At 69.0% G+C, this 25,628-nt stretch overlaps 1 protein-coding gene across 4 annotated transcripts in view; it reads left to right on the top strand.

The window, feature by feature from the left end:
- PLEC (plectin) overlaps nt 1-25,628 on the top strand; it is a 52,742-nt gene that overhangs the window by 14,597 nt on the left and 12,517 nt on the right. Inside the window, exons 2-30 of one of the 4 annotated variants that reach the window (XM_088540120.1) lie at nt 10,868-10,929; nt 12,219-12,308; nt 12,820-12,855; nt 13,973-14,050; nt 14,155-14,247; nt 14,983-15,149; nt 16,529-16,644; nt 16,718-16,824; nt 16,903-17,022; nt 17,351-17,446; nt 17,519-17,646; nt 18,382-18,475; nt 18,560-18,714; nt 18,872-19,175; nt 19,767-19,844; nt 20,127-20,288; nt 20,663-20,767; nt 20,988-21,083; nt 21,202-21,327; nt 21,411-21,563; nt 21,677-21,831; nt 22,926-23,052; nt 23,534-23,717; nt 23,791-23,948; nt 24,050-24,228; nt 24,446-24,584; nt 24,659-25,015; nt 25,093-25,176; nt 25,296-25,400. In XM_088540120.1, the coding sequence (XP_088396246.1) occupies nt 10,868-10,929; nt 12,219-12,308; nt 12,820-12,855; nt 13,973-14,050; nt 14,155-14,247; nt 14,983-15,149; nt 16,529-16,644; nt 16,718-16,824; nt 16,903-17,022; nt 17,351-17,446; nt 17,519-17,646; nt 18,382-18,475; nt 18,560-18,714; nt 18,872-19,175; nt 19,767-19,844; nt 20,127-20,288; nt 20,663-20,767; nt 20,988-21,083; nt 21,202-21,327; nt 21,411-21,563; nt 21,677-21,831; nt 22,926-23,052; nt 23,534-23,717; nt 23,791-23,948; nt 24,050-24,228; nt 24,446-24,584; nt 24,659-25,015; nt 25,093-25,176; nt 25,296-25,400 (3,854 nt within the window). Of the gene's footprint in view, nt 1-227; nt 349-9,314; nt 9,440-10,867; nt 10,930-12,218; nt 12,309-12,819; nt 12,856-13,972; nt 14,051-14,154; nt 14,248-14,982; nt 15,150-16,528; nt 16,645-16,717; nt 16,825-16,902; nt 17,023-17,350; nt 17,447-17,518; nt 17,647-18,381; nt 18,476-18,559; nt 18,715-18,871; nt 19,176-19,766; nt 19,845-20,126; nt 20,289-20,662; nt 20,768-20,987; nt 21,084-21,201; nt 21,328-21,410; nt 21,564-21,676; nt 21,832-22,925; nt 23,053-23,533; nt 23,718-23,790; nt 23,949-24,049; nt 24,229-24,445; nt 24,585-24,658; nt 25,016-25,092; nt 25,177-25,295; nt 25,401-25,628 lie in introns of those variants that run through there. The other 3 variants (XM_088540123.1, XM_088540121.1, XM_088540119.1) reach the window with 3 other exon arrangements.

The raw sequence follows: 25,628 nt of genomic DNA on the forward strand, positions 1-25,628 counted from the left end.
CTGGCGCCGCGCCCGGGGCCGCCCCCCGCGCGCCGCTCCGGGGGGGCCCGATCCGGCCGGTGCGGCGGCCCGGGCGCGGCCGGCGGGCGGGGAGGCGGCTCCGCGCCGCGGGCCGGGAGGGGTTAAGGCGGAGCGGGAGCGGCCCGGGGGGGCGGGCGCCGGCTCCTCCCCGCGCCGCCGGCGCCGGCAGCCGAGCCGAGCCGGACGCAGGGGTCCCTCGAAGCCGCGCGGGCCGGGTCCCCATGGACACCTCCGGCTCGCTCTTCCCGTCGCTGGTGGCGGCGGGACACGCGGTGTCGCTCGCCCTGGTCTGGTACTGGCGGCGCCGCGCCGAACCGGGCGACGCAGGTGAGTCCTGCCCGACCCGGCGCGGCTCGTCCCGGCGCGGCCCGGCTCGTCGCGCGGCTCCCGCTGGCGGCGGCGCTCGCCCCGCCCCCGGGCACCGGCCCGGCCCCGGCGGGGGAGGGACCGGCCGCGCCGACGGGGCGGGAGGCGCCGCGGCCCCGCGGGCGGGGGCGGGACGGGAACTGGGGCCCCCGGGGCTCCCCCGCTGCGGGCGGTGCGGGGTGCCCGCACAGGGGCCTCGCAGGGCGCTGCCCGCGGCCCTGTGTCCGAGACCCAGTGAGGGGCTGCGAGGGAGCCCAGCCCTGCCTGGAGACCTGGCACAGAGCGCCCCACATCCCGCAGGATGCGGGTGCAAGGTGCCCCACATCCCCGCAGGATGCAGGTGCAGGGTGCCCTGCATCCCCACAGGATGCAGGCGCTGGGTACCTGACATCCCCGCAGGATGTGGCATGGGGTGACTCAGCACCGCGGAGCTGTCCCGCACCTGGCACGGTGCCGAGCGCTTCCCCGAAGTGCTGCTGTTCAGGGGCTGCCCCAGGCAGTCCGTGCTGCAGCGTCCCCTGTCCCCCAGGTCACCTCCCTGCGCGCGGCCGGTCTGGAATCTTCCTGCTTGGAGGCGGCAGGTGTTTCCCTGGGTGCCAAGGTGCCAGATGCCTCTGGGGACAAGGCTGTGACGATGGCTGTGACAGGGGCGGGTGCAGCACTGCGTTCCGGCTCCGGCGCCAGGCCACCTGCTGCTGCGCTGCGGGAGGGGGGGCCCATGGCAGCGTCCCGAGCCCCGAGGCGGGTTGTGACAGTTGAGACGAGGAATTCAGAGTGCGTCCGCGCACAGGGGTGCAGGGCAGGGGGCCGCCTCGTCAGGTGGGCATCAGCAGCGCACTGTAGGGCAGGGGTGCGTTGCATGGTGACCCGTCTGGGCACTGCAGCATGGGACGCTGCAGTCATTGCGGCACAGCGAGCGGTGACGCCATCGCGGGCTGCAGCCGGGCTTGGGCCTGGCTGGGACAAGAGCATCCGTGGGTGGCCCTGGTGGGGAGCAGGGACGGGTGCTGGGGGGTCTCGGGGGTGCAGCGTGGGGAGGAGCACAGGGGCTGAGTCCTTGCCGGGAAGGGCAGGCAGGACCTTCCTGCCTTGGCCAGGCTGCGTTCCAGCTGCTGGCGCCGACAGGGGGCCAGGTTATTTTGGTGCCCGTCTCGCTCCAGTTCCCAGCACTCCCGTGCTGCCTGGTGGGGGCAATGCCAGCTGCATGTGCCGCACCGCGAATGCCACCAAGCAGACAAGGTGCCGCGGTCCCCCTCATGCCGGACCATGATGTGGCTGAGCAGCTGCTTCTCCCCACAACCCCCTGCTGTGGCTGGGTCCTGGAGGGGGACAGGAGGGACTGCAGGGGCACCCGCAGCAGGCAGAGCCTGCCCTGGTGCTGCCTGAGCCCTGAGGGCCGGTGCAGCAGGCGCTGCCTGCAGCCCTGTGCCTGTGCCATGTGCTGGGGGACATGCGCAGGCGCCGTGGTGGGCCGTGGTCCTGGCCCCCCCGTGCTGCTTTCCAGGGCGTTGGCTGTGGTTTCCGCAGATCTGTGCATGGCATTCGGCGGCGCCGCGCTGCTGCTGCCTGCGCTGGTGCTGGCACCGGCCTGCGTCACCGCAGCCGCCGCGGCTCGCGGCCGGGGGGGAGCGCTCAGGAAGCTGGCGGCGGCAGCGCGGTGCCCCTTGCGTGCGAGCGAGCCGAGCGGCCGTGCGCGGCTGCGCGGTGCCCGGCTGTGTGTGCCGTGCCGGGCACCCTGCCGGGCGCAGGGCTGGTGGCGCTGGCATCTGCCCAGCGCTGTTCAAAGGGCGTCCACTCCTCAAGGTCACACCTGCCAGGGCCACTCATCCCGCCCCACTGCCTTGTGCCATGTTGTGCCCCCCACCTGTGTATCCCCGTGCCCCGGGGGCCCTGTGCCTGTGGAGCCTCTGCGATAGGTGCTGTTGCTGCCGCAGGGCTCAGCCCTGGAGCTGGCGGCACCACAGAGCTGAGCCTGGGGTTATTTTAGAGTGTCTTTCCCAGAATTGCAGCGGGGGGGGACATGGTGGCTCCGCGAGTGCTGTGGCGAGGGTGCCGCACGGCAGCGCTGCTTCTCCACTGCCCTGTGCTCTTGGCCACGGCGTCGCCTCGCGCGTTCTGCTGCTGCGGCCGATCCCCATCCCTGCGGCCACTTGTGCACAGGGAGCAGGACAGCTGCACGTGCCCATCCTGCTGTGGGTGCCCTTGTCCCTGTGCCGCTCCTCTGTCCCCGCCATGTCCCTCCATCCCCACACCATCCCCGCGCCAGCCCTCCATCCCTGTGCTGCCCCTCTGTCCATCCCCGTGCTGTCCCATCCCCACACTGCCCTTCTGTCCCTGGACTGCCCTTGCATCCCTGCACTGTCCCTCCATCCTTGCATTGCTCCTCCATCCCTGGGCTGCTGCCCCGTCCTTGCACTGCCCCTCCATCCCTGTGCTGCTCCCCCATCCTTGCGCTGCCCACCACTGTTCCCATACTGTCCTTCCATCCCCACACTGTCCCTCTGTTCCTGCACCTCCGCTCTGGAGCGCCCCAGGCTCCTGGGGGTGCTGGGGGCTGAGTGGTACCCGGCGGCAGTGATGGCTTTGGGGTGCAGAGGGGTTTCGGCATCGTGGCACCATCGTGGCTCAGGGGCAGAGCTTGCAGCGTGGCGCCATGAGTGCAAGCAGGGCTGTGCGCTGCTTTTGGAGAGGGAAGCGCTATTTCGGTGTGAGGGCAGCATGCTTTTTTCGATGCAAGGCAGACGTGCCGTGTCGGCAGCAGGGGAACACACTGTTTTCGGCGGGGGGGGAATGCGCTGTTTTCGGTGGCGCGGGAATGTGCTGCTTTTGGTGGCGGGCCGTTTCGGCACAGGATGCCGGCTGTTTGTTTGGGCCCTGCTCCCGTTTCCAGGGCCGCGGTGGCGCTGGGTGGAGCAGCCCCCAGAGAGCCCCGGGACCCCCCCCGCCTCCCCACTCAGCTTTTCCACTGCCTGGGGCTGCGGCTGCGGCTGCGCCCGGCCGGCAGCCAGGAGGGGGTCGATGGCCTCGCCAGCGGCTCTGCTGCTGCCAAATGAGTCACCAGCGCGGCAGGAAGCGGCAGGGCTGCCAGCTGCAGCCAAGCTGCTGGCAGCCCGCGGGAGCCTGCCCGGTGCCTGCGCAGAGCAGCTCGGCGGGGATGCCCGCGGCCCGGTGCATGCACAGAGCAGCTCGGCGGGGATGCCCGCGGCCTGGTGCCTGCTCGCATCCCGCTGCTCGCTGCAGGCTCATGGCACGCAGCAGGGCGGAGGAACTCCCGGGGATGGCGTTGTGCAAGCGCAGCGGCGACGCAAATACGCAGGAAACATGGCCTGTGATTCCCGCTGACGCTTCCTGCGCCAGGCTAATCGCTCTGGCCGGCCTTGCGTCCCCGCCACCCCCCCGCGCCCCCCCGTTATCTTGGCGGTGCAGATGGGCGCGAGCAGGATGGCGCAGCATGACGGCCCTGCCCTTGCAGCGAGCCGGGCTCCGTGTGGTGCCTGCAGCATCGCCTGGCCGCGCCGCTGCCCGCGGCCCCTGGCCACGTGCGGCCCCGTGGCCAGCTCAGCCCGCGGCTTCCTGCACGCGGCCCTGCGTGGGGCGGCGCGGGGGGGCTCTGCGTGCAGAAGGGGCCGGCCTGGCCCTGCTCCTGGCCTCTCTGAGTCACCATGTCCCACGCGTCCCCTCCAGATGTGGGAGAGCAGCGAGCGCAGCGCAGCCCCGCCGGCTCGGCACCATGTTCTTCGAGCTGTGCTGCTGCTGCCGCTGCTGCGTGCGAGGAGGCAGGTGCCCTGCGCGGCAGGAGCCGTGCCGGGAGCGGGACTGGGAGCGGGAATAGCGCTGGGAGCGGGGCTGGCCCCGGGACCGGACCCGGCACCACTGCGCCGGAGCGGGGCTGTTCCCATGGCGGCCTCTCCGCCTTCCCGCAGGCCAGGATGCTGCGTGGGTCCGGCATGGGCTGGAGGGGCAGCGGGACGGGCACCCTGCGCGTGCCAGGACCGTCAGGGAGCCCCCGGCTGCAACATGAGGCGGTTTTGTGGTGCGGGTGCAGGGGCTCCCGCATGATGCCAGCGCCGCTGCCTGCCCGGCCGCTCTCCGGCGCGGTGCCCGCTGTGGCGGAGGGGTGCAGCGTGTGGGGGAAAGCGGGGCAGGTTGGAGGAGAAGGGGTGCGAGGTGCCCGGGGGTCTCAGGCTGCCAGCGAGGGGCGCCCGGCCCGGCCCGGCCCCGCGGGACCGGCGGGAGGCGGCGGGACGCGGCGGGGAGGGGCGGGGCAGCGCGGGGCGGTGCCGCCTCGGGCTCGGGCTCGGGCCCCGGCGCCGCGTCCTGGCCCGTCCCGACCCGTCCGGCCCCGGCCCGTCCGGTCCCGTCCCGGCCCGGCCCGTCCCGTGTGGCCATGGCGGGGACTCCCGGCGGCGGCGCCCGGCGCGCGGCGCTGCGCGGCTCCGACTGGCTCAGCGGCGGCTCCGAGCCCGAGAGGAAGCGGTACCTGAGCGGGCAGCTCTGCTGCGCCGGTGCGTGCGGGCCCGCCGCGCCGGGCCGGGCCGGGCCGGGCCGGGCTGGGGGGCGAGCGCGGGCCGGGCAGGGAGGGGAGCCCCGTGGGGACGGGCCGGGGCGCGAGGGGCTCTGCTGTCGGGGCGCGGGGGCGGGAAATGCGCTGTCCGAGTGCGGGGGCCGGGTCGGGCCGTGCTGGGACCAGGGCGGGCCGCCCCCGGGGTCTGTGTCCCCCCTTGGGGCCCCACGGGGGCTTGCGGCCGTCGGGGGCGGCGCTGCCGTCGGGCTGCAGAGCGTTAAGGGGCGGGATGGGCTCACGGAGACCCGCCCCGCCGGGCTGGGCCGGGTCCCGGGGCCAGGCCCGTGCGAGTGTGCGTGTGTATGTGTATATGTACGTGTATATGTATGTGTATGTGTATATATAGTGTATGTGTTTATGTATATGTGTATGTATATATGTATGTGTACATATACATGTATGTATATATGCATGTATGTGCATTGTTTGTATGTATGCCTGTGTATTTGTATATGTGTGTACACATGTGTTAACATATATTTCCAACTATGCACACACACGCATATATATATATATATGCGCATATATATATGCGTGTGTGTGCAAAGCTGTGCATGCGCGTGCATGCTCACTTACGTGTGTGCACACACCAGCATCGTCTCTGCAGGGGTGCCCGTGCGCGTGTGCAAGCCCTGGTGCCCATGTGTGTGTGGACACGTGTGCGTGTCTGGCTGTGCATGCCCACATGCACACCGACATGCCAGTGTGTGCATTCCTCTGTGTGTCTATACGTGCATATACATGTGTGTGTGGGCATGGCTGCGTGCTGGCATGATTGCATGTGCCCATGTGTGCGCTGCCCCCTGCTCCTTGCCGTGGCGGGTGGATGCCGCACAGTCCCTCCCCGCTGCAGTGACCGTGTCACTCAGCTCTGCTCCGCCATGGGGCAGCTCCCCTGGCCCCAGGGACACCCTCCCCTCAGCTCTGCCCCAGGACAGCCCCTGTGGACACCCCTGCTGAGGACACAGTGTCTTTGCACCCCCGTGCCTGGTGACTGCACCAGTTCCCCTGCTGGGTCCTCATCCCCGTGCTACCACCCGATGTGTGTCCCTCCTGCAAGGTCCAGCCCGTCTGCATCCCTGCCACATGCACGGCCCATCCCGTCCCATCCTGTCCCGCTGCAGCGGGACCCCGGCGCTGGGTATGCTCCGCGGTGCTGCCAGCACCTTGTTGCAGCCGGGCAGGCCGGAGAGCAGCTCCTCGCGTTCCCTCCCTGCTCGCACCAACGCGACACCCGGAGCCGGCGCTGCCTGGGGCCTGCGTGGGGAAGCGCCCCGCGGCCCTGGCGCTGCCTGCGCGTGTCCCACGTGCCCTGCGCCGGTGCCCGCCCCGGCTCGTGTGCCTGGCCCCGCTGTGCCCTGCAGCCTCCGTGGGGGCCGAGGTCCCTCTGGCTCCCATGGGCGTTGCCGGTTCCAGGATGCACCGGTTCCAGGATGCACCGGTTCCAGGACAGGCGCTTTGCAGAGGCCCAAGCGCTGCGAGGGGCTGCCCGGGTGCAGGGGACGCTGGGGGCACAGGGCGGGGAGGCAGCAGCTCCGGTCCGGCCGGCAGGGCCGGGCGGGCGGCTGCTCCCGGAGCCACCCTGTCCCAGCTCCTACCGGGCCTCCGGCTCCGCAAAGTGCTGACAGCAGCGTCGCCGCACTCGGCTCCCGGCGCGCGGGCTCCCACGCGCTCGGGCTCCCGGCACGGCTGCCAGCACCAGTGCCCGTGAGCGCTGACAGCTCTGTCCCTGCGTGGCCACGTGGCGGACGGCAGCGCCGCGGTGGAGGCCAGGGGCAGCGGAGCCCAGCTGGTCCCTGCGGCCGGTCCAGCTTGGGGTGCTGGGTGCACAGTGTGCGTGCACAGTGTGGTGCACAGGAGGTTGCCCAGCGTGGTCGGTGCACAGTGTGGTGCACAGGCAGGTACCCGGCGTGGTGGATGCTCAGCACGGTGCACAGAGGAGGTGCACAGGAGGTGCACCGGTTGGGTACACAGGCAGGTGCCCAGCGTGGTGGGTGCACAGGTGGGGTGCAGAGGCAGGTGTTCATCGTGGTGAGTGCCCAGCGCAGTGCACAGAGGAGGTGCAATGGTGGGTGCGCAGGTGGGATGCACCGTGGGTGCCCCGCTGCGGGCAGCGGTGCCGCAGCGGCGTCGCGCCAGTCCTGGTTCCGTCGTGTGCGGTGGGTGCTGGGTTGCGGTGCCGCAGCTGGGAGATGGGCTGGGGCGCAGGGTGGTCTGCGCCGTGCCCGCCCAGGGTTCAGTGCTGGGCTGGGTTGCGCTGCTGGCCGGGGCACAGGCAGAGCCGGGCCGGGGCCTGCGCGGGTGCGAGCGGCGGGTGCAGGAGCAGGAGGAAGCGAAACGCCTGGTGGCCCCGTGAGCGCAGCTGCGGCCGGACACCTGCATGGGGCCAGCGCCGGGGATGGGCAGGGTGACAGCTCCACTGTGCCCCTTCCTGCACCACTCCTGCATTGTGCCAGTGTGGGGGCCATCGCCGGTATCCCCATTGCCCTGTTCTGAGTGCAGCTGCCCCGTCCCACCCCGCAGTGACCCTGCCTGGGCACAGAGGCCCCCATCCCGCCCCACACCACCCTGGTCTGGGTGCAATTGCCCCTGTGCTGCCCCACCGTGCCCCCTGCTGGGTGCAGCTGCCCCTGTCCTGCCCCGCAGAGCCTGACATTGCCCCTGCCTGAGTTCAGTCGCTCTGGCCCTGCCCCGCCGTGGGGCGGGCGCTGTGGTCCCAGCGGTGCTGTGGCCATTCCTGCTCCGCGGTGGTGCTGCCGGTGCACGAGTTGCATCCCGGTTCCAGGCTCTTCGCTCTGATGTGCCGCAATGAGGCCGCTCCACGTGGCTGGAGCACCTGCAGGCGCCGGGGTAGCCGCCCTCCTCCCGGCCCCTTCCCTGTGCGGGGCCGCGCGGGCTGCCCTGCCCTCAAAGCAAACACCCCCGCGGGCGCCCTGCGTCAGCGCCCGCCGCCCGCCAGCCCTTGGACTCCAGGCAAGGGTCAGGCTGCACCCGCGGTGCGGGGTGTCGCTGAGGCTGCGCTCCCTGTGCCGCAATGGGGCACCCGATCCACTGTGTCACCCCACGGCCGAGCTCCCTGCCCCACAACAGGGCCCAGGATGCCCTGTCTTGCCCCATAGCCGCTCTCCCTGCCCCACACCAGGCACCCGATCCCCTGTGTCTCCCCACGGCCGAGCTCCCTGCCCCACACCAGGTGCAGGACGCCTCGTCTTGCCCCATAACCGCTCTCCCTGGCCCACACTGGGGCACCCGATCCCCTGTGTCTCCCCACGGCCGAGCTCCCTGCCCCGCACCAGGGTGCAGGACGCCCAGTCTCGCCCTGTAGCCACTCTCCCTGCCCCGGAGCGGGGCTCGGACCCCTCTTCTCGCCGGTTCCATGGTGCGCTTCCCGCCGTGGCTGGTGCCAGGCGCCAGGCAGGAGCGCCTGGAATGCAGCGCCGGGAGCGCCGGCTGCGGCAGCGCTGGCTCCGGGCCCCGCTGCCGGGGTGGAGGAGCCGCCCTGCTCCTGGCTCCGGCGGGAAGCGCTTCCCACGCCCACCCGCTCCTGCGCCCTGGCACGGGGATCCCCGGCACCCTGGCCAGGGGGATCCCAAGCGCCCTGTAGGGGAGCACTGTGGGTCCTGCAGCCCTCAGGCTTGTGCAGACTGGGGTCTTGGGAGCCCTGGCCTTGGGGACTGGGGTCCTGCAGCCCCTGGGTTTGGGGCCTGGGGTCCTGAGGACCTGGACATGGGCATGCAGAGCTCCTGGGGCTGCTGATCTGGGTGTCCCCACCACCCTGGGGGTGCTGATGTGCTGAAGTTTGGGGACCGGGGTCTCAAGATGCCTGGGGATGGGCACTGAGGGCCCAGATGCTCTTGGGCCTGCAGAGCACATTGCTCTGCAAGCCAAAGCAGAGCACGTTGAGGGTCCTGCGATTGGGGTTGGGGTCCTGCAGCCCCGGAGCTTGCAAATCTGGGGGCTCGAGTGCCCTTGTGTGTGTGCAGGGGGGTCCTGAGGCTGCTGGTTGCAGAGCCTGGGGATCCTGAGACACCTGGGGAGGCTCTTGGGCTCCCTATCTGGAGGGTCCTGAGACCCCTGGGCTTGAGGACCACGTCCTGGCCCCTCCTGGGCCGGGGTCCCTGAGGGTCCCGGTGCCCCCGTGCTGGTGTCCGCGGCCGGCACGGGCGGGAGAGGGTTAACGGAGCTGCGGCTGGGGCCGGGTTTCCTGTGGGCAGGAGGTGCCCGGGGAGGGAGGGCAGCCCCAGCCTCCTCCCCGCCCCACCTCGGGGAGGGCTCTGTAGCACGGGGACCCGCCGCCCGCACCCGCCACGGGCACGGCCGGCGCAGCCCCGCGCGCAGCCACCCGCGTCCCGGTCCCGCGTGGCACCATGTCGCGGCAGCGCCGGGCCAGCCCCGAGCGGCTCGAGGAGGCGCTCAGCACCGCGCACAGGACCAGCTCCGAGGACAACCTCTACCTGGCCGTGCTGCGGGCGTCCGAGGGCAAGAAAGGTACCGCTGTGGGCTGGGGGCACCGGCGCCGCCTGGCCAGACCCGGCCTGGCCGGGACCCTCCTGTGCCGGCGCGCAGTGCGGGAGCTGAGTCGGGGTGCGGGAACGCGGCGGTGCATCCGCCCACGCTGTCCCGTCCCGTCCCTGCGCTGCGGGATGGGGTGACCCATTGCATTGCCCCGCGGGCCTCCCCGTCGGCAGCGCCCGAGCCCGCGGCGAGCGCCGGGTGCTTCCTCCCTGCGCGGCCGCCCGCCTGCGTGCGCCGGCGCGGCCGCTCCCTGCGCCGCTGCCGCCGAGCGCCGCGCTCCGCGCTCCACGGCACGGCCTGCGCCCGGGGCGGCCCGCGCCGCGTCCCGGCGCACGCACCGACGGACCCGCTGGCATCACCACGCCAGGGGCCAGGCGTCCTGGGCGCTGCCGCTGGGCTGGGCTGGGCGGTGTGGCCGTGGCTGCCCCATAATTGCGGGGCAGTGGGGCAGGGAGCAGCCGCTGAGTCAGCGCCTGATGGCCACCTGGGGTGACCAGCCCCATTGCGGCGTGGGGACAGGGACATAGGGAACGTGCAGCGCGGGGACAGGGACATGGGGAACGTGCAGTGTGGGAATGGGGACACAGGGAATGTGCAGTGTGGGGACAGGGACACGAGGAACATGTAGAGTGGGGACGGGGACACGGGGAACATGGGGACAGGGACACGAGGAACGCGCAGCGCGAGCTGGGGCCATGGGGCTGCTCAGGGGCCAGGGCTCCTGTTGGCTCCGTCCCCGGGCACCGCTCCGGCAGGGACATGGGCGCCTGGGCCCAGGCTCTGCTTTGGGGCTGCAGGGATGCAAGGCCCATTCCTACTCGTACGGGCCTTGCTAGGCTTCTATAGTGCCTGCCTGGGACTCGGGCCCGCCATGGGCCCATCCCCAGCCCATACGCTTGTTGGGCTCGTATGTGCCCCGCTCGCAGCTCCGGCCCCCATGGACCATCCCCACCCATAGGCCCATTGCGGGGCTCGTACGCACCCTGCTCAGCACATGGCCACGGGCCCATCCCCAGCCCATACGCCCGTCCTTGGTCTCGTTCGTGCCTGGCTTGGGGCTGCTCGCTGGCGCTCAGACCGTGCGGGTGCCGCTCGGGGCCCTCGGCGCCGCCTCCCCGCGGGCCGTCCCCACCCCGCGCGCGTCTGGGGTGGACGTGCCCCGCTCGGGGCCATGGGCGCAGCCCCCTGGGGCGCTGGGGCTGCGCCGGCGCCGCCCCCCTGCCCCCCAGCCGTGGGGCAGGGCCGGTGCCGTGAGTCAGCCCGGCCAGCGGGCGCTTCCCGCTGCCGAGCCGGTGACTCACGGTGCTTCCCCGTGGCGGTTGCTCACGGCTTCCTGCCGCGCCGATCCGTGCCGGGCGGTGCCGCGCGCTCCCGCTCAGCCCGGCCCCTCTCCTCTTGCAGATGAGCGAGACCGCGTGCAGAAGAAGACCTTCACGAAATGGGTCAACAAGCACCTCATCAAGGTACGGTGCCGCCCCCGAGCACGCAGCCCTGTGTGTGGGGGCCGTGCGGGCGGCTGCCCCGCGTTCCGGCACGGCAGCCCCGGCCTGTCCGGGGGCGGTTCCACACGGGGTTTTGCACCGTGTCCCCCCCGGCGGCCGCATTCTCGCTGGGCTCCGTGCCCCACGCCCAGCCCGCGGGCCTGTCGGCGCCCGCCCTGCCCGCGGCGCTGCCGCGCAGCCCACGTCAGCGCCTGGCACGCGCCAAGACGGCTCCTGGCCCCCGCGTGCCGCGGCCCCGCCGGCGTGTGGCTGCGCGCTCGGGGCCGGCCCTGCCGTGCCGTGAGCGATGCCGTGTGCCACGGCAGCGTGCACCGTGCTGCTGTGTGCCATGGCAGCGTGCACCGTGCTGCTGCGTGCCATGGCAGCGTGCACTGTGCCGCTGTGTGCCGTGCCGCTGCGTGCACCGTGCTGCTGTTTGCCACGGCAGCATGCACCGTGCCGCTGTGTGCCGTGCCGCTGCGCGCACCGTGCTGCTGTGTGCCGTGCTGCTGTGAACCATACTGCTATATCTCCTGCCACAACACACTGCATGCCATCCCGCTCCATGCTGTTCCACTGAACACCATGCTGCTGCATGCCATGGCACCATGCACCATGCCACTGTGTGCCATTCTGCAGCGTGCCATGGCACCACACACTGTGCTGCGGCATGGCATGCTGCTGTGTGCTGTACTGCTGCGGGCCATTCCACCATACACTGTGCCAATGCATGCAATGCCACCATGCACTGTGCTGCTGTGCTGTGCCTTGCCATGCTGCATGCCATGACGCTGCGTGCTGTGCCACTGTGCTGCTGCATGCCAGGCGCTGTGTTACTGTAGCCCTGCTACCATGTGCCGTGCTGCTGCATGCCGTGTCATGCCCTGGGCACTGTGCCGCCGTGCACCGTGCTGCCGGGTGCTGTGACACCGTGCAGCACCCTGCCGGGCGCTGGGCACCGTGCTGGGCACCCAACCTGTCTCCTCTCTTCTACTCCTCCCCGCTCTCTCCTCTCGGGCTCTCGTCCCTGTGCAGCACCGGCGAGCAGAGGTAGGTGCCCCCTCCAGGCTCCCTCCGCGATGGTCCCGCCGTGTCCCCGTGCCGGGCTGCTGCCCGTGGGCTGGGGGTTGGCGAGGGCTGGGCCGTGATGGGGGGTGCCAGGTTTTGGGCCATGGGAACGGGCTCGCAGCAGACAGGTTGCACAAGGCGCCTGCAGCCGCACACTGTGCGCACCCCTCACATGCCGCTGACACCGCCTCGCATCCCCACAGGCCCAGCGGCACATCAACGACCTCTACGAAGACCTGCGGGATGGCCACAACCTCATCTCGCTGCTGGAGGTGCTCTCGGGGGACACGCTGGTAGGTGCTGCGCAGGCGCAACCGCGCATGCAGCCGTGAGCGCGGACGCGGGCGCGAGCAGGATGCGGGTGTGGATGCGAGCGTGAACGTGAGCACAGATGCAGACGTGGATGCAGGTGCCGATGCAGGCGCAGACCTGCGTGCGCATGGATGCAGGTGCAGCTGCAGGTGTGGATGCAGGCGCAGACCTGCCCGTGGGTACAAGCATGACTGGGGATGTGGGTGCACGTGCAGATGCAGGCGCCGCGGGACGCTCCTCGCTGTGGCTCGGCCTTCTCCCTTGCTTCCTGCTCCCGCTTTCCCTCTGTCCCGCCTGGGCGCCAGCGCGGCTGCCCCGCTGCTCCTGCGCCTGCCTGCAGCCCTCCCGCCCTGCGCGCTGCCCTCTAACACATTAACGTTTCTTTGCCCGGTGAACTCTCTGCTTCTCCGCTCTCGTCTCCTGTTTGCCGATCTGACCCCGGCCTCCTCCCGCGGCCTTTCCTCCTTTCTTTGCGCTGCTCTTGCTGGGTAGCCGAGGGAGCGCGACGTGATCAGGAACTTGCGCTTGGTGAGTGGTTCCGCCCGTCGCCCTGCGCGGGGCCGAGCGGGGCAGGTGCCGCTGCTGGGGCGCGCGGGGAGTCCATTGGAACCAGCAGCGCCGCGGGGTTCCCATAGCCTGCGGGCTGCGGTGCCGCGCGCGATGCTCCGGCATCGCTCCTCTCCGGCGGCCGCGCGCGGTGTGGGGCTCGGCGGTGCCGGTGCCGCGGCGGTGCCAGCGCGTGCGGAAGCGCGGGGGCAGCCGGCCCCGCTCGCCATTGTTCGCTGCGGCAGCGCTTCCTTCCCGCTCTGGCGGGAGCGCGGGGGATATCCCGTGCTGCCCGGTGCTTCCCGCGCAGGGCTGCTGCTGCCAGCAGAGCCCTAGGTGCACTGCCCCACTGTGCTGCGCTGCAAAGCGCGCTATGGCTGCAGTGCAGGACCTGCTCTGGGCAGCTGCTCAGCTGCTCTGAGGCAGCACAGTGCGGGACAGGGTGCAGGGAGCCCCAGGGCCGGTGCAGGGACGTGCCAGGATCCCCACGCGGTGCAGGACCGCGGTGCAGTGTAGGCAGTGCGGGGATATCCATGCTGTGCAGGGTGCCCTGCAGCAATGGGAGTGCAGTGCGTGGAGGCAGTGTTGGGTTGCAGTGCAGGGAGGTGGCACAGGGATGCAATGCATGGTGGTGGTGCAGGGGTGCAGTGCAGGGACAGAGTGTGGGGATGGCTGCAGGGATGCAGTTTGGGGATAGAGTGCAGCAGCCCCTGTGCAATGTGAGGATATGGCGTGTGGATGCGGTACAGGGATGTGGTGCAGGGATGCCCTGCAGGGATGCTGCATGGCGATGCCATGGGGAGATGCCCTGCAGGGACGTGCAGCAGCTCCCTCCCTGCAGCAGCTCTGATAGCAAAGTGACTCCTGCTGAGCCCCCGGGAATTGGGAGGGGTTTGGGCTCCGCTGGCCCTGCGAGAGGAGCCATCACTGGGCACGTGGGGAGCTGCGGGCTGGCAGGGCCCGGCTGGGGGGGCACGTATGGCGAAGGGTCGTGTGGGAAGGGCTGGGTTGGGGCCGCAGTGCCGGGGCTGTGCTGGGCCGTGCCGGGACCATGCCGGGCTGTGCTGGCGACTTAGGTGCCTGCTCCCTCTTTCCGCAGCCCCGGGAGAAGGGCAGGATGCGCTTCCACAAGCTGCAGAACGTGCAGATCGCCCTCAACTACCTGAAGCACCGGCAGGTGAGCGGGAGGGCCACAGCAGCAGCGGGGGGCTGGGGCAGGCGCCCGGGGGCCGGTGGGGACATGCTGCCTCCGCGGCCCCGGTGACGGCTCTGTCCCCACAGGTGAAGCTGGTCAACATCCGCAACGATGACATTGCCGACGGCAACCCCAAGCTCACGCTGGGGCTCATCTGGACCATCATCCTGCACTTCCAGGTGAGCTGCGTCCCGCACCGGGCCGGGGGGCTGGGGGGCAGCCCCGCGGCAATGAGCCTCGCTGCACCGCACGCCGGACACGGGCACAGCTGCCCTGTGTGTGTACATGTATGTGTGCGTATGTGTCTGTGTGTGTGCATGTGCACACATGTGTGTATGTGTGTGTGCACATGTGCATGCAAGTGTGTGCATATGTGTCTGTGTGCATGGGCACACATGTGCATATGTGTGTGCATGTGTGTCTGTGTGTGCCTGTGCATACGTGTGTGCATACATGTGTGTGCATGTGTGTGTGTCTGCGTGTGCATGTAAACACATGTGCATATGTGTGCATGCATGTGTGTGTATGTGCGTCTGTGTGTGTGCCCGCGCGTGTGCATGTGTGCGTGCATATGCAGCTGTGTTTGCATGTGTGCACACCTGTGCCCTTGTTTTTGTGCATGTACGTGTGTGCACATGCACATGTGTGCACATGCATGCATTTGCACGCATGCATGCCTGTGTGCCCCAGCACAGTCCGCCTGTGGGTTGCACCTCCTTCCGCCGTGTCTGGCTCCTGGGGCCCATGCGGGCGCCTGTGGCAAGCGGCAGAGATTGCGCCAGCAGCTGGCCCTGCAGCAGGAAGCGGCGCTGGGGCGCACGCTCTGGTGCCACGGAGGCACCACGGGGGCCAACGGGGTGGCCGGGAGCAGGACGGGTGGTGAGTGCCGGTGGTGACGTGCTGTGTCCCCACAGATCTCGGACATCCAGGTGACGGGGCAGTCAGAGGACATGACAGCCAAGGAGAAGCTGCTGCTGTGGTCGCAGCGCATGGTGGAGGACTACCAGGGCCTGCGCTGCGACAACTTCACCACGAGCTGGCGCGACGGCCGCCTCTTCAACGCCATCATCCACCGGCACAAGTGGGTTGGGGCAGGGACATGGATGGTGCACAGTGGCATGCAGGACACGCCGGGGCACATGGTGTGGATGCACGGCAAGCCCCGGCGCGTGCTGCGTTTGGCGTGCTGACCCCGCTGGGATGTGGGCGCTGTGCCCGGGTGCTTGCCCTGCTGCAAGCCCGTGCAGGCGGCCGCCCCCGTGCAGGGTGGGGAGGGCCGGCTGCGGCGCGCCGTGCCGTGCTGCGCTCGGTGCCGAGTGGCCACGGAGTGCCATGGAGCGGAGCAGGGGGATGAGGCCGGGCTGTGGGGCTGCTGCGTGGGTGCTTGTGCTGTGCAAGGAGATTCCCGGGTGCCGGGGTGTTGTGGCTGCCTCCGCGGCTCCCTCCGCTCCGTGCGCTCTGGCCTGCGTCTCCGGGAGCTGTAGGCACCGGGCCAGGGCGGTGAGCAGAGCCAGGACCGGCGGGGGGCTTGACAGCAGGGCTGGGGGCTGGCGCTGCTCTGGGGCTGCAGGGCACGGCCTGGCAGTGCCGTGGGGCTGTGCATGGGGTCTGGGAGCAGCAAGCGGCTGTGCGCGTTGGGCGGGGACATCATGGGTCCGTGCATGGTGCATCGGGGCATCCCCTGCCACCAAGTCTGTGCGTCGGGCCTGGGCACACCGTGTGACTGTGCACGGTGTGCGAGGACATCGTGGGTCCATGCATGGCGCGTTGGGGCATCCCCTGCCCCCTGGGTCCATGCATGGTGCATTGGGGCATCCCCTGCTCCCCAGTCTGTGCAAGGCTCCTGGGGGCAGTGCACGGCTGTGCGTGGTGTGGGGCACCCCCAGCTACCCAGGTTTGTACCCTGGGGAAGCGTCACCTCCCCCTTCCCGCAGGTCTGGGCATGGCTTATTTTCCCTGCTGGGCTCTGTGCAAGGGGCAGCGCCTGCTCCAAGTGCCCTGGGTTCCTGGAAGGGGCACCGCGGCTGTGCCATTACCAGTCCAGCGGGCAGGGTTGGTCACTGCTCGGGTTGTGTCTGGGAGCTCCTGTGGTCCTGCAGCCCTCACTCCAGGCCGGGGTAGGGACAGCTCCCGGTGCCCACGGTGCCTGCGCAGGGACCCTGCTCCCTCCTGGTGCCCACGGTGCAGGCGCAGGGATCCCGTTCCCTCCCCATGCCACAGTGCATGCCCAGACCCCATGTCTCTGCCGTGCGCTGCAGTGGACACGCATGCAGCACCAGGGCAGGGAGGAGCCCCAGCCCTGCCGCTTCCCCAGCGGTCGGAGCAGTGTTTGCCCGGAATGCGTGCCAGGAACGTGCAGCGGGAATGCCGCGGGAATGTGTTCTGGGAACGTGCCGGGGGGCAGGGAGGGCGCGGGAGCTGCCGCCCCCGTGCTGGCTGCTCACACCATGCCCGCTGCAGGCCCATGCTCATCGACATGAACAAGGTGTTCCGCCAGAGCAACCTGGAGAACCTGGACCAGGCCTTCACCGTGGCCGAGCGCGACCTGGGCGTCACGCGGCTGCTGGACCCCGAAGGTAGCGCACGGGTCCCCGCGGGCAGAGCGTCCCCACGGTGGCGCCCGGCCCTCACCGTCCTCCCTCCACCCAGACGTGGATGTGCCGCAGCCAGATGAGAAGTCCATCATCACCTACGTGTCATCGCTGTATGACGCCATGCCCCGCGTGCCCGACGTGCAGGACGGTGTCAAGGCCAACGTGAGCGGGGACGGGGGCACCGGGGGCGGCGGGGGACGCGGGGCGCTGGGGCCGCTCTCACGGCCACGCTGCCTGCAGGAGCTGCAGCTGCGCTGGCAGGAGTACTACGAGCTGGTGACCATGCTGCTGCAGTGGATCCGTCACCACACCGTGCTCTTCGAGGAGCGCAAGTTCCCCACCAGCTTCGAGGAGATTGAGGTGAGGGTGGTGCACGGGCCACGGAGGGCTGCAGCGGTGCATGGCGCATGGTCCCCCATGCGGCAGGCTGCATGCAGTGGTGCACGGGCTGCGTGTGGTGGCGGCGGTGCCGGGGAGCCCTGGGCAGCCCCGGCAGGGCGGGAGCCACTGAGTCACTTTTTCCAGGAGGGCTCCAAGCCCCTCGTGAGTCACTCGTGGTGAACACGAGTCGCCCGCCCGGCCGCCCCTTCCTTCCTGCGGGCGCCGTGGCAGCACCGTGGGGCGGGTGCCGTGGGGCTGCGCGGTGCAGGGGCTGCACGGCACCGCTGCAGCCCTGCTGCTCTTGCAGATCCTCTGGCGCCAGTTCCTCAAGTTCAAGGAGACGGAGCTGCCGGCTAAGGAGGCTGACAAGAACCGCTCCAAGGCCATATTCCAGGCGCTGGAGGTGAGCGGCGGCGCGGGTTCCCGGCCGGGTCCCTGCCCTGTGGCCGAGCCTCACGGTGCCGCCGGCTCTCAGGGCGCCGTGCACTCGGGGCAGCTGAAGGTGCCGCCCAGCTACCACCCGCTGGACGTGGAGAAGGAGTGGGGCAAGCTGCACGTGGCCATCCTGGAGCGGGAGAAGCTGCTGCGCGCCGAGTTCGAGAGGCGAGTGCCGGCGTGGTGCGCGTGGCCGTGTGTCCTGCCGCGGGGCCGGGCATCCCCCGCCGGGATCCACCCGGCGCATGAGTCACTGCCGCCCCCGCCAAGCGCGAGCGGAGTCACCGTGCCCGAGCGGGGCCAGTGCAGAGCGGGGCCAGCGCCGAGCGGAGCTGCTGGCTGCAGCGGAGCAGAGCAGAGCGCGCGGGCGGGAAGGTGGTGGCGCTGCCGGGAGGCGGCGCTGGGGCGGCGCGGGGCGGCTCCTGCGTGCGCTGGGTGTCCTGCCAGCGCGGGAGGGGATGCGGCCGTGTCCGTGTGGGACCAGACCTGCCCCGGCCCATGGAGGGAGGGGGCGGCACTGCTGGGGTGGAGGCTTCACCCCGTGCGGAGGGGACATGGGACGTGCACCGATGTGCTGGGATGTGGTCCCAGTCTGAGCAGGGGTGGGATTCCAGCCTGTGGAAGGATGGGATCTGTGCCATGTGGGATGGGACCTGGGCCATGCAGGGATGGGATCCCAGTCTGTGCAGTGTTTATGCAGTGCAGGATCCATATGATGCAGGGCTTGCATCCCTGCAGTGCAGGGACAGGATCCGTGCAATACAGGGGTTGGATCTGGGTGCTGCAGGGACTGGATCCATGCAATGCAGGGCTGCGATCCATGCCACATGGGCAGGATCTGTGCCGTGCAGGGCCGGGACGAGTGCCTGCGCGCCGTCCCCAATGCTGCCTCTCACTGCGCAGACTGGAGCGGCTGCAGCGCATCGTCAGCAAGCTGCAGATGGAGTCGGGGCTGTGCGAGGAGCAGCTCAACCAGGCGGACACGCTGCTGCAGTCGGTGAGTGCGGCGAGGCCAAGCGGAGGTGCTGCATGGTGCGGGGCTCCGCGGTGGTGCCCTGACCATGCTGGCTTCTCTTCTCAGGACATCCGGCTGCTCAACGCCGGCAAGGCGCCGCAGAAGGCAGCGGAGGTGGAGCGGGACCTGGACAAGGCGGACGCCATGATCCGGCTGCTCTTCAACGATGTGCAGGCGCTCAAGGACGGGCGGCACCCGCAAGGGGAGCAGATGTACCGCAGGTAGGAGCCGTGCCGTGCTGTGCCACGCTGTGCCGTGCTGCACTATGGTGTGCTGCACTGTGCCATGCTGCGCCACGCCGTGCCGTGCTGCACCATGGCCACATGCCGAGCTGCATGCCGTGTGCTGTGCGCCATGCTGATGTGCCACTGCCCATAGGGTTTACCGCCTGCACGAGCGCCTCGTGGCCATCCGCACCGAGTACAACCTGCGCCTCAAGTCCGGGGCGCCGCAGGTGGCGCCGGCGCCGCTGGGCCAGCGGCCGCGGCCAGAGCTGGACGACGTCACGCTGCGCTACCTGCAGGACCTGCTGGCCTGGGTGGAGGAGAACCAGCGGCGCCTGGGGGCCGCCGAGTGGGGCGTGGACCTGCCCACCGTGGAGTCGCACCTGGGCAGCCACCGTGGCCTGCACCAGTCCATCGAGGAGTTCCGCGCCAAGATCGAGCGCGCGCGCGCTGACGAGGTGAGCTGCATGTGCGCCAACCGGCTGCACGTCCGCCACGTGCAGGACAGGGAGCTGGATGGGCTGCGGTGCCTGCCAGGATGCGGGAGATGGAGACGGACGGGCTCTGATGCCTCCCGGATGTGGGAGCTAGAGCTGGGTGGGATGGGTGCCTGCAGGGAGGCAGGACATGGATCTGGATGGGCTGCACTGCCTCCAGGATGTGGGAGCTGGAGCTGTATGGGCTGAGTGCCAGCCAGGATGCAGGACATGGAGCTGGATGGGATGGGTGCCCCCAGGATGTGGGAGCTGGAGCTCGATGGAATGGGTGCCCGCCAGATGCAGGACATGGAGCTGGATGGGCTGAGTGCCTGCTGGGATGCAGGACATGGAGCCGGATGGGATGGGTGCCCCCAGGATGTGGGAGCTGGAGCTCGGTGGGTTGGGTGCCCACTAGATGCAGGACATGGAGCTGGGTGAGCTGGGTGCCTGCCAGGATGCAGTATGTGGGGGCAGGAGGTCCAAGTGCCCTCCAGGCACTGATGGGCCTGAGAGGGGCTGCAGGGCTGCGGTGCTGCATTGCGCCCTGCGCTCAGACATGCTCTCCCGCAGGCGCAGCTCTCGCCGGGACCCCGCAACGCCTACCGCGAGTGCCTGGGCAAGCTGGACCTGCAGTACGCCAAGCTGCTGGTGCGACACCGGGCTCGGCACGGGGATGGCGGGGTGCGGGGTCTGTGGTGAGGTGTTTCGGGGTGGAGGTGCAGCGTACGGGGGGAATGAAGTTTGGGATGAAGGTGTGGGACATGGGGGCAAGTGTTCTGGGATGGAGGTGCAGGGCATGGGGAAGATGTTCTGCAATGGAGGTGGAGGACATGGAGGATGGGGGTTGCATCTTGGACTGGAATTGGGGGCAGGGGGCGAGGGTTTGGGAAGCTTTGTGCAGGATGCAGCCTGTTGCTTTCCCGTGCCCAGAACTCGTCCAAGTCCCGCCTGCGGCACCTGGAGAGCCTGCACGGCTTTGTGAGCGCCGCCACCAAGGAGCTCATGTGGCTCGACGAGAAGGAGGAGGAGGAGGTGAACTTTGACTGGAGCGATGGCAACCCCAACATGGCAGCCAAAAAGGAGAACTACTCGGTATGCGGAGTCCTGTCCTGGCACGTCCCTGTCCCCTCCGCACCCCGTCCCTCCCCAGGCTTTGCACACTCAGCCTCGTCCCTGCACATTGCAGCAGGTTGCGGTCGCTGCTACTGGTCCTAATGGAGCTGAGCTGCCCCTGAAAACAGCCCTGCAGGCTGCACCCAACCCTGCACGCCAGCACACACCCGTGTATGCACACACACACATATTCAATGCACATGCTCACACACATACACCCACGTGCACACACACATTCAATGCACATGCACACACATGCAAACACACATATGTGCACACACAGTGTGGTGTGCGCCGGTGTCCGGTGTCTTGGCTGGGGCCGGGCTCTCACTGCCACCCCCGGCTCCATGCAGGGACTGATGCGGGAGCTGGAGCTGAGGGAGCGGAAAATCAAAGAGCTGCAGAGCACTGGGGACCGGCTGCTGCGTGAGGAGCACCCGGGCCGGCAGACTGTGGAGGTGAGAGGGGCAGTGCAGGGCATGGGGAGGCTGCAGGACTTGGGGTCCATGTGCAGTGCAGAGCTGTGGGGCACAGGGTGCACTGCATGGAGCTGTGCAGTGCAGAGCTCTGGGGTATAGCATGCACTGCACGGGGCTGTGCAGTGCAGCGCTCTGGAGCACAGGGTGCAGCGCGTGGGCGCTGCTGGACCGGGTTGTGGTTGACATCTCCTTCTCGCAGGCCTTCCAGGCGGCACTGCAGACGCAGTGGAGCTGGATGCTGCAGCTCTGCTGCTGCATCGAGGCCCACCTCAAGGAGAACACCGCCTACTTCCAGGTGAGCCATGGTGGCAGTGCGGGGCAACACGGTGTCCTTGTCCCCATCCCTGTCCCTGTTCCTATGCCGGGCCTGGCTGCAGCACACGCTGCTGCTCACCACCCTCTTCCCCACTTAGTTCTTTGCCGACGTGCGGGAGGCTGAGGAGCTCCTGCGCAAGATGCAGGAGAACATGAAGAAGAAGTACTCTTGCGACCGCAGCATCACCGTCACTCGCCTAGAGGACCTGCTGCAGGACTCCCTTGTGAGTGGCCTCAGGACTGCGCGGGGCCCCGGGTGACTCCCCCATCCCCTCGCACCCCCCTCACGGCCATGCGTCCCCCACAGGAGGAGAAGGAGCAGCTGGCCGAGTACCAGGCACAGGTGGCCGCACTGGCCAGGCGGGCACGCGCCGTGGTGCAGCTGAAGCCGCGCAGTCCCGGTGCCCCGCTGCAGGGCCGCCCGCCCCTGCAGGCCGTCTGCGACTACAAGCAAATGGAGGTGCGAGTGCCCTGCGGGACGGGACCGGGACCGGGACGGGGACTGGGACCTGGACAGGGCAGCGGTCCCCGGGCCACGGGACCCGCTGGCTCATACTGCCCTCGCCCCCCCAGATCACGGTGCACAAGGGCGACGAGTGCGCCCTGCTCAGCAACGCGCAGCCCTATAAGTGGAAGGTGTTGAGCACCGCCGGCAGCGAGGCCATCGTGCCCTCCGTGTGCTTCGTGGTGCCCCCGCCCAACCGGGAGGCGCTGGACGCCGTGCACCGGTGAGCGCGAGCGCGTGCTTGAGTGTGAGCATGAGCGTGAGAGTGAGCACGAGCGCAAGCATGAGTGTGAGCATGAGCATAAGAGTGAGTGCGAGCATGAGTAAGCGCAAGAGTAGGAATCACCTCAGGCACCAGGACAGATTAGGTGTTGACCTGCTGGAAAGCAGCTCCGTGGAGAGGGATTTGGGAGTCCTGGTGGACACCAAGTTACCCGTGAGGCAGCAATGTGCCCTTGTGGCCAAGAAGGCCAATGGGCTCCTGGCTGCAGCAGGAGGAGCGTTGCCAGCAGGGTGAGGGAGGGGATCCTGCCCCTCTGCTCAGCTCTGGGGAGGCACCTGGAGCACTGGGGGCAGTTCTGGGCTCCCAAGGACAACAGGGACGTGGAGCTGCTAGAGAGGGTCCAGTGCAGGGGCACGAAGATGGTGAAGGGACTGGAGCATCTATCGTGTGAGGAGAGACTGAGCAAGCGGGGCCTGTTTACCCTGGAGAAGAGCAGGCTGAGAGGGATCTGATCAACATGTTCAAGTACCTGAGGGGAGAGTGTAGGGAGGATGGGGCCAGGCGCTTCTCGGTGGTGTCCGGTGACAGGACAAGGGGTAATGGGTACAAGCTGAAACCCAGGCAGTTCCATCTCCATGTGAGGAAGAACTTCTTTCCTGTGAGGGTGCCAGAGCCCTGGCACAGGCTGCCCAGAGAGGCTGTGGAGTCTCCTTCTCTGGAGATCTTCCAGCTCGCCTGGATGCCGCCCTGTGCCCCATGCTCTGGGTGTCCCTACTGGAGCAGGGGGCTGGGCTGGGTGATCCCTAGAGGTCCCTGCCAACCCTAAGCATTCTGTGATTCTGTGAAGTGTGAGCACAAGTGTGAGCGTGAACATGAGTGTGAGCACAAGAGCGTGAACATGAGTGTGAGCACATGAGTGTGTGAGTATGAACACAAATGTGAGCACATGAGCATGACTGTGAGCACATGATTGTGAGCATGAGCCTGAGGCACATGAGTGCAAGTGTGAGTACATGAGCGTGAGTGCGAGCGTGAGTGTGAGCACCTGAGTGTGAGTGTGAGCGTGTCCCACGGCACTGACTGCCTCACCGCAGGCTGGAGGCCGCCCACCAGCACCTGCAGGTGCTCTGGCACCAGCTGCACGTGGACATGAAGAGCCTGCTGTCCTGGCAGTACCTGCTGCGTGACATCCAGCAGATCCAGTCCTGGTCGCACCTCACGGTGAGTCCAGCTCCAGCAGGAGCAGGGCAGCATGGGGCATGGCGTGGCTAATCTGTGAGGAGGGAGTGGAACCCAGGGCATGGTGCATCCCATGGGGCGAGATGAGACCCTCATTGGCACCGGCGCAGGACCTGGGGCAGCACACAGGCCATGGTGAGGGAGCAGGACCCATGTTGGTGTCCAGTCCCGTGGCGCAGAACCCAGGCTGGCTGCATACACCCCATGGAGCCAGAGCGGGTCCCGTGGTAGCACCGTGCACCTCATGGAGCATGACCCATGGCAGCCCCCTGCAGCCCATGGAGCAGGAGCAGCACCTGCAGCAGCCCCGTGCACCCCATGGAGCACAGCCCATGGCAGCCCCTTGCACCCCATGCAGCAGGACCCGCGGCAGCCCCGTTCACCCCATGGAGCAGGACCCGCCGCAGCCCCTGCTCTGCGCGGTGCCAGGCGCCATGCCCAGCTGACGGGGCGCCATGCGCAGTTCCGCACGCTGCAGGTGGATGAGTGCCGGCAGGTGCTGCGCAGCCTGGAGACGCACTACCAGGAGTTCCTGCGCGACAGCCAGGATGCGCAGAGCTTCCAGCCTGACGACCGGCTTCACGTGGAGCGCGAGTACAACGCCTGCACCCGCAAGTTCGAACTGCTGCTGCGCAGCCAGGAGCAAGGTGAGCACCGGCCACGCGCCCCCGTGTGCCCCCCGCACGCCGCCCGCTGAGCCACCCTCGCCTCGCACTGCAGGAGAGCAGGACGAGTCCCTGTGCAAGAGCTACATCTCGCAGCTGAAGGACATCCGGCTGCAGCTGGAGGGCTGTGAGAGCCGCACCATCCACCGCATCCGCCTGCCCCTCGACAAGGACCCGGTCAAGGAGTGCGCCCAGCGCATCTCTGAGCAGCAGGTACCTGAACACGTGTGCCCGAGCACGGCGCTGCCAGCCGCGACCTGCGGGCAGCCCCCGCGCAGGGCGGCACGCGGAGCCATCGCCCCTGTCCCCTGCAGCAAATCCACCTGGAGCTGGAGGGCATCAAGAAGAACTTGGACAAGGTCAGCGAGAAGACGGAGAAGGTGTTGGCGCAGCCGGAGCAGGCCAGCTCAGCCCCTGTGCTGCGCTCCGAACTGGAGGTCACCCTGCAGAAGATGGACCAGGTGTACAGCCTGTCCAGCATCTACCTGGAGAAGTGAGTGCCTGGCCCTGCGCAGCTCCGCACTGCGCCCCACAGCTGTCCTGGGGGGCCAAAGCACCGAGTCGGGGGAACCCGGGTGCATGCAACCAGGGGTGGGCATGAAAGGTCTGGAGGCTGCCGGGCCTGTCCTGGGGTGTTCTCCCGTGTGCCTGGCAGTGCCTTGTTGCCTGCCCAAGCTCCGGGCAGTCGCTAAATCTCTCCCGCTCTGTAGGCTGAAGACCATCAACCTGGTGATCCGCAGCACGCAAGGCGCTGAGGAGCTGGTCAAGAAGTACGAGGACCAGCTGAAGAATGTGCAGACTGTGCCTGCTGACCTGCAGGAGCTGGAGGCCAGCAAGGCTGAGCTGAAGGTAGCAGCGGTGCCGGGCGGCCAGGGGCAGCGGGGCCAGCCAGGAGAGGGGCTGACACGTGCTCTGCTCCGCAGCGGCTGCGCGCGCAGGTGGAGGGGCACCAGCCCCTCTTCAGCACGCTGGAAAGCGACCTGAGCAAGGCCAAGGATGTCAATGAGCGCATGGTGCGGGGCCACAGCGAGCGAGACGTGGACCTGGACCGCTACCGGGAGAGAGTGCAGCAGCTGCTGGAGCGCTGGCAGGCCGTGCTCGCCCAGATCGACCTGCGCCAGCGCGAGCTGGACCAGCTGGGCCGCCAGCTGCGCTACTACCGCGAGAGCTGCGACGGGCTGCTGCAGTGGATCCAGGACGCCAAGCAGCGCCAGGAGAAGATCCAGGCAGTGCCCATCACGGACAGCAAGAGCGTGCGGGAGCAGCTGCTGCAGGAGAAGGTAGCATGACGCGGTGAGGGCAGGCTGGTGCGGCGGCACTGCGCATGGCGGTGCCTCACGGCCCCATGTCTCTGCAGAAACTGCTGGAAGAGTGCGAGCGCAACAAGGAGAAGGTGGAGGAGTGCCAGCGCTACGCCAAGCAGTACATCGACGCCATCAAGGTGTGTGGCGAGCGCCTGCTCGGGGGTGGCCGGGGCCAGAGGGAGGCGGCTGGTGCTCCCAGGGAATGGGGATGGGAACAGGCCCCAGAATGTGTCACTGATGACGCCTTCACCGGCAGGACTACGAGCTGCAGCTGGTGACCTTCAAGGCGCAGGTGGAGCCAGTGGCATCTCCGGCCAAGAAGCCCAAAGTGCAGTCGGCGTCCGACAGCATCATCCAGGAGGTGGGCTTGGTGTGAGGAGCAGCCGTGGCCCTGCGCACCCGTGGCCCTGCCCTTGGGCGGCCTGGCCCGTGTCCAGGCCCTGGGAGGCAGCGGGGATGGGTGCTGGCAACCCGCCAGGAAGGGGGTGGCTGTGGGCACGCTCCTCTGCTGACCCGTCCCATTCCCATACGGAGAACGGCCCCGGGTAGCAGAACCCTGCAGCAGGCTGCCCGGAGAGGTTGTGGAGGC

The sequence above is a fragment of the Tinamus guttatus genome, unplaced genomic scaffold (genome assembly GCF_059628265.1).
Source record: "Tinamus guttatus ecotype Peru unplaced genomic scaffold, ASM5962826v1 Tinamus_guttatus_pri_ptg000056l, whole genome shotgun sequence".
In the NCBI taxonomy this organism is placed as follows: domain Eukaryota; kingdom Metazoa; phylum Chordata; class Aves; order Tinamiformes; family Tinamidae; genus Tinamus; species Tinamus guttatus.